Source organism: Quercus lobata, chromosome 2 (assembly GCF_001633185.2).
Source record: "Quercus lobata isolate SW786 chromosome 2, ValleyOak3.0 Primary Assembly, whole genome shotgun sequence".
NCBI lineage: Eukaryota > Viridiplantae > Streptophyta > Magnoliopsida > Fagales > Fagaceae > Quercus > Quercus lobata.
In genome coordinates, this window is record NC_044905.1 from 59,648,831 (window position 1) to 59,660,394 (window position 11,564).

General features: G+C 32.7%; 2 protein-coding genes across 2 annotated transcripts; both read right to left on the bottom strand.

Moving 5' to 3' along the window:
- Positions 1 to 35: 35 nt before the first annotated feature.
- On the bottom strand, positions 36 to 1,232 carry LOC115977304 (probable methyltransferase PMT19). Its single transcript, XM_031099087.1, has one exon. The coding sequence runs from the start codon at positions 1,230 to 1,232 to the stop codon at positions 36 to 38; it is 1,197 nt and encodes a 398-aa protein (XP_030954947.1).
- An 8,753-nt stretch (positions 1,233 to 9,985) lies between these two features.
- Positions 9,986 to 11,230, bottom strand: LOC115967539 (U-box domain-containing protein 21-like). The gene has a single exon (XM_031086659.1). It carries the CDS (start codon positions 11,228 to 11,230, stop codon positions 10,208 to 10,210), a length of 1,023 nt encoding a protein of 340 aa, XP_030942519.1. The 3' UTR covers positions 9,986 to 10,207.
- Between the last annotated feature and the right edge of the window lie 334 nt (positions 11,231 to 11,564).

Genomic DNA, 11,564 nt, shown 5'->3' on the forward strand with positions numbered 1-11,564 from the left:
AGTAAACAAGAAGAGAGAGAAATAAAAAATGAAAATCACCAGGAGTTGTTCAATGGCTTCTCCAACAAAGCCGAAAGGTACATCTCACGGCGCTCTGGACCACGATCGAGCTTCTTCCCTACCACCCACTTTAACTTTTTGAACCCAATGCTCTCTATGAGCGGCTTGTAAACTTGCTCGAACTGCTCTTCCACACAGAAGAAATGATCAAGCCAAAACAACCCCCCAGGCCTAAGCACCCTATAGATATCAAACATCAAGAAGTGCATCAACGTTGTTGGGATCCAGTTACTCAATACATGCATGGAGTGAACGATGTCCAACGTGTTGTCGAAAAAAGGAAGCCTCTGAGAGATACTAACGTAGAGAGGCACAACCCCTCTTGAGGCAATGAAATTGTTGAATGGACCATTCAAGTTCATAGAGGTTGTAATAATGGTTATGTTCCTTTTCATCATTCTTATAGCAAAAGTAGCTACACCACCACCAATGTCAAGCCCGATACGTATTGTTCCAGGCTTCTTTGTTGCCAAGACTTCGTCAATACTGAAGTCTACACCACCACCTTTTGATGAGGTCCAACGAGATTTCTCAGCTCCTTGAAGATCAAAACAGTCTTTACAATCACTGAAACCCTTTTCCCTATACTTTCTGTTGACGAGACAATCATAGTTTTTGCAAGTGTAAGCTGTCCATACAATGGAGTTATCTGAGGGCGTTGTCCATAAGCTAGTTGGAAGAGGGTATGGTTCAACATATTTAGAAGGGGCAGCAGGGCGGCAACGGCGTCGAGGGAGTGGCTCACAGCCTTTGAGGAGGAGCTTTTGGGCTAAGAGCTCATCATCTGGGCATGAACCATTGACTTTGTAAGACATGAAGGTGTTGAGTTCTTTGGGGAATTGGGTGCATGCTTTTCCAACTGGGGGGTATATGGTGTCGGAATCAAAGTTGATATTGACCCCAAATGGGAGTAATTGCCCGGATGTAAAAGCAAGGAATTCAGGTGAAAGATCTAAATTATTTGTTGCTTCTGTAGATACATCGGGTGATTTAGGAGAAGGATATTGATTGTCCTTGGTGGTGGTGGTGGTGGTGGGAATGGTGGGATTGAAAGAGCACGAGGAGGCATTGAAAGTAGAAGAAAGGAACAAGGTGAGAAGATTTGTTGACAAGAGGATGAAAAGGAAGAAGAGATTAGTGGAGAGAGACTTGGTTTTATGAGGTGAATCCATATGCATGTTTTTGTTTATGTTTGATGAGGGTTGCTTGCTTAGAATTGAAGATAGAAAAGGTAGAGTAGGAAGTGGGTATCAAAAACTGTATGTAGTATGTATGTATTGCCTTTTGAAAACATGAAATTAGAACCCCTTTCAATGTCAAACGCCACTAGTAGACAATTAATTATCAAATAAGTGGCTTTGTTTTTTGCCTAGGGGAGGCTTGTTTATTATTTAGTTTTAGGTCATCTTTGTTATACTTAACCCTGATAAACTAGTGAGTGTATTATTAGGTGGTGGGGACTAATTGTAAAAGGTCAACACTGCGTGAAGCTCAATAAATCCAACTTCATGATATTAGGTGGTGGGGACTAATTGTAAAAGGTCAACACTGCGTGAAGCTCAATAAATCCAACTTCATGATCGTGCAAACATCATATACTACTACTACTACTACTATATTTTCGTAAGAAGAAGCAATTTGATACTTGAGGCAATTATTAAAAGCATCGATCGGACACAACACATGACCTATATTTTACTATCATGCAATTTTTGATTTCTTGACCAGCTAGATCCCCGCATAAGGTTGTAAACTCTGACCCAGGACACATGTAAATGGATCTTAAAACAAGAACCAAAATGTTAAAAATGTTGATCCCGAAATCAGCTCAGTAATATTTAAAGGGGATTGGTTTCCAATATTGGATGCACAAAGCTATAGAGTGAGTAAATTAACCACATGCATATCCGTGATTTATGCTTCAATATATGCTAACCTTGTTCAACTCGGTTTGAAAATATTATAAAATAACAAATTCGGTTTGAAAATTGAAAGTACTCTACAAGAAAGTCAGATTTATTCAAGCCGATCTGTATGAATTTCACCAAACAGTGCTTGTTTCTTTGTGCTGTGCAATATTAAAAAATAAGGACAAACTACTGCATTGCTTAATTAATCAAGAATCATTAGCTCTTCTAGGATGCAAAACTAACGGGTTAGGTTTTTGAGCATATAATCACACAATTGTTGTGTATGCTGTCTAGTGTCTAGCTAGGCTAGTCATTTGGCTACCTGGTTGGGTCCAAGGCCAAGCTAAGCTCATGTCTTAAGCTTAGCTTGTGGCAATCATCTTTTTTCCCAAGTTCCCAACGTTCAGCAAATTTTAACCGGTGCATTCCAATCCAAACTCAGTCAATTAACAAATGTGCTTTCTGCGATAATCTTTTAATCTTCCATTGAAAGTTCAATTTAAGTGTAGAAATGCTTTAGTATTCCCGATAACTACATCTTCTTTGTACATGTTACTCTAGACTAGAAGCTAAGTACGTACCAAGTAACTAAAAAAAAAAAAATTTGCCAGCATAATCAACTTGTTTATTTGTCATTAACAGTTTTCTGGGCTTGAAACTTGAAGGGGTCGTGGGCATGAACTCCATTAAACACCCAAACCCTTAGTCGTCAAGGCCCCAACCAATCTATATTTCTATATATATAATAATAGGTAAAATTTAAAAGAAAATTTAAATAGATTTCAAATTAGAATTTAACTAGAGTCTAATTTTGCGCCATATATTTCATTAAATCTAAATTTTTAAATTTTTGTGCCAAGTGAATTAATTCAATGTAAAAGTTAGATTTTAATTAGAGTTTAATTTTGCGACGTGTCTAATCTAATCTAAGTTTTTTTTTTTTTTTTTTTTTTTTTTTTTTATTTTTGTACTAAATGAGTTAATTTAGTATAAAAAAAAAATGAGGAGTTCAATATAAGTAAACCATAAAACAAATAATTTTTGAATGATTTTATATTTATACGCCTTTGTTTTTTGTAGAACTAAAAACAACTCAAGTTTATAAATCATCTATATATATATATATATATAAGTAAAGCTAAGAGAAAATTCAATTAGATTTTAAATTGGAATTCAATTAGTGTTTAATTTTGCGTCACGTGTCTCATCTAATCAAAATTTTAAAGATTTTGAACCAAGTTAGTTAGTTCAATGTAAAAATTGCATTTCAATTAGAGTTTAATTTTACGGCACACGTTTCATCTAATCTAAATTTTTTTAATTTTTGTGCCAAATGAGTTAATTTAGAGTAGAAAACGAGGAGTCCAATATAAATAAATCATAAAAAACATAATCATATATCTAACACTATATATAAAATTGAAGGAAGAGAGAGTTTGAATGATTTTATATTTATAAGCCTTTTTTTATTTATTTTATAACTAAAAATAATTCATTTGGCACAAAAATTATATATATATATATATATATATTAATAGGTAAAACTTAGAGAAAATCCAATTAGATTCTACAATTGAAGTCCAATTTTCCGCTATGTGTCCTAAATTATTTATTTTTAGATAGAGTTTTATTTCTTAATTTTAGAATCAAATGTAGAACTATATCATAAATATCCATTCAAGTGAGTTATTATGTAAAAAAATCAAAGAGTCTAGAATTAATGAACATAAAAATATTTAAAAAATGGACAATTTACATTTTCTACCTAATAACATTCTTACAAGACTTTTAAAGAGTTAAAAAAAATAACTATTAATAATATTTAAATTATATATGTAAGATTGTTATACTAAGCATCTTAATGTGTATCTTTTAAGTATATTTATGTATATACATGGAGTTACAAGCTAGTTTCAAAAAACATGAATAAACATTAAGAGCCTTGTATTTGTAGTTCAATTGGTTGACACATCTTTGTATTTTTAACCGAGATATCCACAGTTTAAATCTCACTCTCTCATTGTAATTATCAAACTATCAAAATTCCACCAAAAAACAATTTTCATGCAAAGCGACATATTTGCGTGACAAAATTTAGTGACCACTCAATTAGACTACAAAGAGTCTCTTAAACTAAATGATGTGTTATATACGAAAGATGGGATCCGGAGGAGATGAAACAAAGCACCCATCAGGAGCTCATTACTCAAATTTTGGTGGTCAACAAACTCGTTGCCATATATAGAAGTGTGTGATTGGGTGAAATTTTGGGTGGAACCGCAACAAAGAGCTCAGATAGAATTGTGAAGGACCCTCCTTGCTGAACAAGATCACCTGTTTAAAAAGATCTTAAACCAACTGATAGCCCCTAAAGGAGGTGACCAGGGAGGCTCCAATAGTTAAGTCTAAAAAGTAAAATCCAGTGGAGAAGTTGAAGAGTGAATAATGACAATGAATAGGGGACAGCTAGGAATACCTTGTTCTACTAGTGAAGGGGTATTTATAGAGCTTGGGGAGAAAATTTTAGAACTAAGACCTAACAGTAGACTTGCTAGCTGGTTGTCTTGTTAGGTTAGCAGAGGCAATATGCATTGGGGCAACAAACCGAACCGCCCTTAAACCAAGCAGTTGGCATGCCAACTAGTTATCCCCCTTAGGTTAGCTGAAGGGAATTGTGTGTTAGGACAATCGTCCCAAGATGTAGATGCATGGAACAAGTCTTACAGCATTAAATGTGGTGCCACTCTTTTACTTTTAGGCTTAGCTAGGCCATTGCATTTGGGCCTATTGTTTGGTCCATTAGTTAGGCCTTTCTTTTAGGTTCTTCTGTTAGGCCTCTTTGCTATTGTAGGTCCTCTTTTAGGCCTCTCAGTTAGGCCCTTAGGAAGTATTAAAATTTTGTTTGCAATTTGGATGTCTTTGAAATTGTCCCAATCCAATTTTAAAAGCCATCAACAAACCCCATATTGCCTAGAACAGGAATCAATACCACTAGCAAAAACCTACTTCCAATAATACAACAAATGTAAAAAAAAATTTTAAAAAAATAATAATATGTATTGACAAATTTTCATGATTATGATCTTTTTAATTGATTTAGATAATACCTATTACTAATAAGAGGAAAAGGAAAATATTAATTTGTATTATTGAGAATTTTTGTAGCAGAGTTTCAAATCTAATAAATTGAGTACTATTTTGAATTTTTAGAGGTTCTGATGATAGAGTTTCAGGTTGAGCAAGATATCCTCTTCACCCAAAAGTCTAAAATTTCTTAATGAATAAATTAAAGAAAATACTTAACTACTTGATAAAAGAATAACTCATAATATCCATATTGAGCCAACTGAGCTACATGGTATAATCAAAGTAAAATTAACCAGACCGTGTGATGCATGTACAATGCATGGATTAATTGATAAAGTGAATATCAATTAAAATATATATATATATATATATATTGGATTAACAATTTTTTCTCAATTTGATTTTTTTATTGGTTTAGATAATACTTATCGTATAAAGAAAAGAGAAATGTCACTTTGTATTAATTTTAATTTTTGGTAGCTGATCCTTTTTTTTAGTGAAACTTATATCTTTTTTTATGGAAAAAAAAATTACAGTAGGTAAACATGGGATTTAAGTCATTAAAAAAATAAAAAAAAAAATAAAAACCTTGTGATTTACTTGGGAGTACCCATTGAAAGTTGCATGAAATCTTATAACTCCACTAATGTGTCACAAAACTTAGCATTTGCATGAATAACCACGCATAAACTCAGTAGGGCAAGAGTTGAGTCTAATGCATACCCATTAAGATGTAAACACTTGTCAATTACTTGACTAGTGTCAAAATCCCAACGGATCCCATCTAGTGCATAGAGAGCTGGATCCAAACCAGTTCTAATTCAGTAGACCACTATGAAGAGAGACTAAATTGCGTCCTCTTCAATTGAATCATCTAATTCTCTTCAAGTTTTAGTTAGATGTATAACACATGAAATTTATTTATTTTTAATTGTCACATATTTTACATCTAAATAAAATTTGGAGAGAATTAAAGGATTCAATTGGAGAGAATCTTATCTTATAATGGCAACCAACATCATGAGACTGGTACTTGAAGCAGATCAATCATGGTAGCTGAATTTTAAGTGGAATATAGAAATTGTACCAAAAATCGTTTTAGATAAACTAGTACTTGGAGCACGTCGATTGTTCCTTTCATTCAAAAAGTTTTACAATATTTAAAAAACAATATTGAATCATACAGTAAAAGAATTAGATTATTTTATTATTTTTTTAAAAAAAAAATTCCCAAAAAGTGTTTCCTAATAAGTTTACTGTCTTTGATTCACTTAAACTTTACTCATGTATGACATAAGATTATCCGAACAATTAATGAAATGTGTCAATGCTCCAATTCTCAACCTCAGACTTGCAAAGTAAATAGTTGGAGGACTTACTAAAAAAATCCAGGAGTCACTGTATTAGATTGAACCATATGATACAAGAAGACATATAATTATATAAAGCTCTTTTTATTATATTTACCATTGATACTCCAAATATTATTACGATTTACATGTAGATGTACGGCCCTTCTTTCGTAGCCTGCATAATTTCTGATTCTTCCCTCGCTGGGCATTGATTACCTTGGGTTGGGCCACATCAGTTTTTTAAAGTTGGAGTATAATGGTTGAAGTAATGTTCAACGGGCTAGATCACAAAGTGATTAGAGTTAGATTCTTATGATCCATCCGGGTGAAGATATTAGTAAACAACAAGAGATTAATGATTAAATTCTATAAAGGTTTGGTATTGAACCCTTTATTTATAACCCTATACCGCCCATTCAGATTTTTTTTATTTTTTTTTATTGTGATTCTAAAAAAAGAAAAAAGAAAAAAAGATCTTTTGTTATTGTACTCACGTTCTCTCTAGTTTAAAATAAAATACTCCCCTTGAAATATAAATTATTTAGTATATACAAATACCTTTTCTAAATGACTATTTTTTTAATTAAAAATTACAAAGAAATTTTTTTAAAAAAAAACCCCGAATTTCTTATTACTAGGGGTGAACGAAAAATTAAGTAGAGGGTAAAATAGAAAATTAAAAAAATTGAAGAATTTTTTTAATCAATAATAGAGGTTAGCGTAAATAGTTTATATTTTATGGGAGTTGAGTGTTTATTCCAACATAGAGGGAGGTGAGTGTAATAATAATGAAAAACCTCAAGAGATAGGTCAATGCAATTTTCCCTAAAATATTACTACAATAAATGTTTTTTTTTTTTTTTTTTTGTTGTCAAATAGAAGAATAGGCAAATAGAAAATATCATACACAATCTAATTAATTAAAAACCAATTAAACAATGAGTTTTCCACCAGCTCATGATTGAATCTAAACTATATTTGTAATTTAAATGATGTTAGGATTGAAAAGTGTTTTTCATTTCTAATTCATTCATTGACAATCTTTTAGGATTGAAAGTGTTGTCATATGAAATTCATTAAGCGCCCAAACCTCCAATCATCAAATCCTCTAATCCAATTTCAAAAAGGAATATTTGACTCCGAAAATGTTTGGAACTATCTTTTCCAATGCATTACGTGCAGATTTATAGACTATCTATGTATATTATTTAAACAACTCACATGACTCATTAAAAAATCATGTGACTACAACTATACATGGATGGTCTCTTTAATCCCCATATAATGGGTTGGAGCAAAATAGCTCCAAACATGTTTGAAGCCAAAATTTTTCCTTTCAAAAACCACTAACAGATAGCACTCATGCAAAAAGAAATATAATCATTGCCATTTATTCAGTTTAAAAAAAAAAAAAAAAAATACACAAACAAACAAACAAACAAACAAAGAAGTTCTTTGGACATAAAAAAATCTTACAATATTTTCACAAAATTCTTATTTTTAATTGTGGTGCGTCTCAATTTAATATTTTATTTTGAGTTATGAGGGATTGACATCTCAACTGTTGTGAAAATATTGTCTCTAGTACTACTATAATAAATAAATAAATAAAATAAAGGTTCCAATGTACTAAAATGTGTGGACAACTGAATATTTCAATTGTGATGGCCCGAGGTCCATTGGGGTGAATATATCAAAAAGCTTATTAAAGGTAAAAACTATTTTAATTTTAATTTTTATAATTTGATAGTTAGGGAGGGGAATTTAAACCCTATCTCCATTGGAAATATCGAATGATGTCAATCATTTGGGAGCACTAGCATTAGCTCTTCTAAAAATTTTAGTATTTGACACATAAAAAAGTTATTTTATCTATTTTGACACGTCATTTTACAATTCACTTACATCACATGTTCTATTCTTCCATACAAAGCATTAAAATAACCTATAAAAACTAATATATATATATATATATATATATATAAAACCCATACCACCCACAATCCACCCCAACCCCAATCCCACCACCACCACAATCCACTGCTACCATAAACCCACCACTACCCATAATTAACCAACAACAGTAACTAAAACCCAAAATCAACCCAACCACAACTGATTAACATAACCACAACCCACCAAAATCAGCCCACCATAACCCATCAAAATCAACCCACAACTACAAAAAAGAAAAACCCATAGCAACAACCCAAAAAAACCACTACCATGATAACCACCGTCACAACCTAGAATTGTCGCTACAGCCACAACACCACAACCTTTCAAAACCGATCCAAGCCACCACATTCACATCAGAACCCTAAGGCCACAATCGAACCACCCAGGAAACCCAAAGGCCAAAAAACAACCAACAGTCAGACCACCACCACTAGCCGATCTCCATGACACTATTTGAGATAGAGAGAAATATATTAAAAATTATTTTTTTTAGCACATTATTCTGTATGCTTCAACTAATAGAAGTGTATGGACATAAATGCTAACTTTTTTTAGCATATGAAACATTTGATGAGAGGGTGTTTTTTATGTTTAGTGTGTCAAATGCTAAAACTTTAGCATTTGGCATGTTTGATGCTAATATTCTGAGTTATAAGATTTTTAACAACTAAAAAAAAATAAAATACTGTATTGACTATCTTATCTATTTATTAAAAAATATTGTATATCTTAATTTAATGGAGTATCTAAGAGCATTCTCATCAAATGTGTCAAATGCTATAAATGCTATTTTTTAACATCTAATTTTTAAAAAGTACACTACATCAAAGGTGCTATATGCTATAAATTTTGACATCCAACTACAATGGGCTGCTAGAGATAGCAGCCCACTATAGAAAGATGTTAAAATATATATATATATTTGTTTAATGAAACAGTGGGCTGTTATCTCATCCCTTTTTTATTTGTTTTAAAAAAAATTTATTTGTTTTATTCGATGGTGAAGGAAGGAATTGAGGCAGATGAGGTGAGTCTAGTCAATATTCTTCAAACATGCAAGTTTTTTGGGCAGCCATTTCACTGCAAGTCAGTCCACTGTGTAATAATCCGGCAGGGATATGAATCAAATGAATTGGTGCTAAATTCTCTAATTGATGCTTATGGAAGATGCAATCATGAAGGGCTACTTAATTAACAGCAGCTCCACAATGTTCCCAGGATTAACTAACAGGTACATTCATGGTAGTAGAAGGAAAAAAAACTTTATAACTAACAGGTACATGGAAGTTAATTGAAAACATAATAAAAAAAATAAAATAAAAAAGAGAATAAAAAAAATATTTAAATGAAGTGATAAAATAATAAAACTTTTGATATTGAGTATATTATAAAGTGTGTTGTTAACATGAATAAAGTAACTTTTGAAATACTAAATACTATATTTTATATATTTTATAGTTTTCTGGGTGAGAATGATCTTATACACTATTAAAGTAAAAGGGTAAATCTTATAATGCTGATATTATCGTCCCAAGCTTTTAAAAGAAGAAAACTAAAAATTAAGATACATTGTATCAAGTAAAAGCTTTATATCGTACCATGCACTGGACGCAAGAGCCGTAATGAGAAGCAATAGTCAAGAGAAAAGTCTCCTTCAAGAGGAGAGTGTATTCAGAGACATTTCTTCTCACTAGGAAAAGAAAGTTTTTTATTGAATCAAACGGCCTATTGACACTTGAAATCCATTGATGAATCAACACAGCCCAACTTTTTTCTATAACGATTCAATAATTTCAACAACTCGGTGGCCTTCTCCTTTACAGTCTCATCACAACCAAGCTACAAGAGAACCAAAAGCTTCTGGAAAGCACCAGCTTGAAGTGCCTCAACTAAAACACTCTTATCATCATCTTCATCCCTCTTATCATTCTTGAACAGCTTCCAAAGAGTGCACACTGCAAACTCTGTTGCCATCTCTGATATCCTCAACATCTTCTTAACCAAAAGAGGCATAGTTAGAGCATTCTTATATGCCTCTTCTCTCCCTTCTTTACAATCACAAATACCAGCCAAAACACCTAAAGCCCTTTCACAGATACCTTTTTCTGCATCAACAAGGATTTCTGTGATAAACGAAACCAAACCCAGTTCCACAAATCTTGATGTTAATGCCACGCTTATTGAAGATGGAGAAATCATGTAATATATAGATGTCAAAGAAGATTTTGTAGCCTTAGGACAAATAGGTTCTCTAATTATGTTAACTAAAGCTTCACTAATTCCTTCAATCTCTGACAAGGTATCAACGAGTCTTTGATTCAAAGAAAGAAGCTCTTTGAGTACTAAAACTGCGTTTTGCCTTGCTGAAGGATCTCCATTCTTTAATACCCAAACCATCGAATTTAAAGACGCTGGCGATCCTAGTTTTGATTGCCCTTCTTCACCAAGTGGGAACATCCATGTCAAGACAGATAATATCTCTCCCAACATGTCCACATGTTTCTCAATTGAAACACTCGCAAAAGAATAAAACATATCCGATAACACACACCCAGTTCCGTTATTCACAACGCACCGCTTGTTGCACTCGCTTTCTTTCCCCCACGCCTTGATCTTCCCCAACAATTCTTTGCACCTCTTGTGATCCCCACAATGAGTTGCGACCACAATTTGTGAACAAATCTCAGAAACCTCATCCGGGGTCGCAGGAACTACAGGTGTGGGGATCGCCGTAGACAACATGATGGGGTCTTCCATTGAATCAAGAGAAACCGAGTCGAAATTTTTGCCATTCAAAGGGTCGCTGCTCTCGTTGTCATCACCACGATTACCTTTACGTCTTCTCCAAGAACATAAAATCATTGTGTTTGTGTTGAAATATATGTCTATGATGTTTTGTGTAACTTGTGGAGAATGCAAAGGAAACTCTTCTCAAATTTACGTGCAGAAATGCTAGGACGCCTAAAATTTCCTCGAAATTTCCACTCCCGACTCACAAGTGTATTGTAGTGGGACCAAAAATGGGTGATGTTGATAGCTTATGACTTATGAGTGGGAGGAAAAATGTGTCTATGAAACTATTATGAATTTACATAGGTGGAATCATACATTTAGCAGTTCCATAAAAAGTTATTTTATTCACAAAACATCTAATATAAGTGGTTTTATTTTAGTTCTCAATATAATAAAATAATAT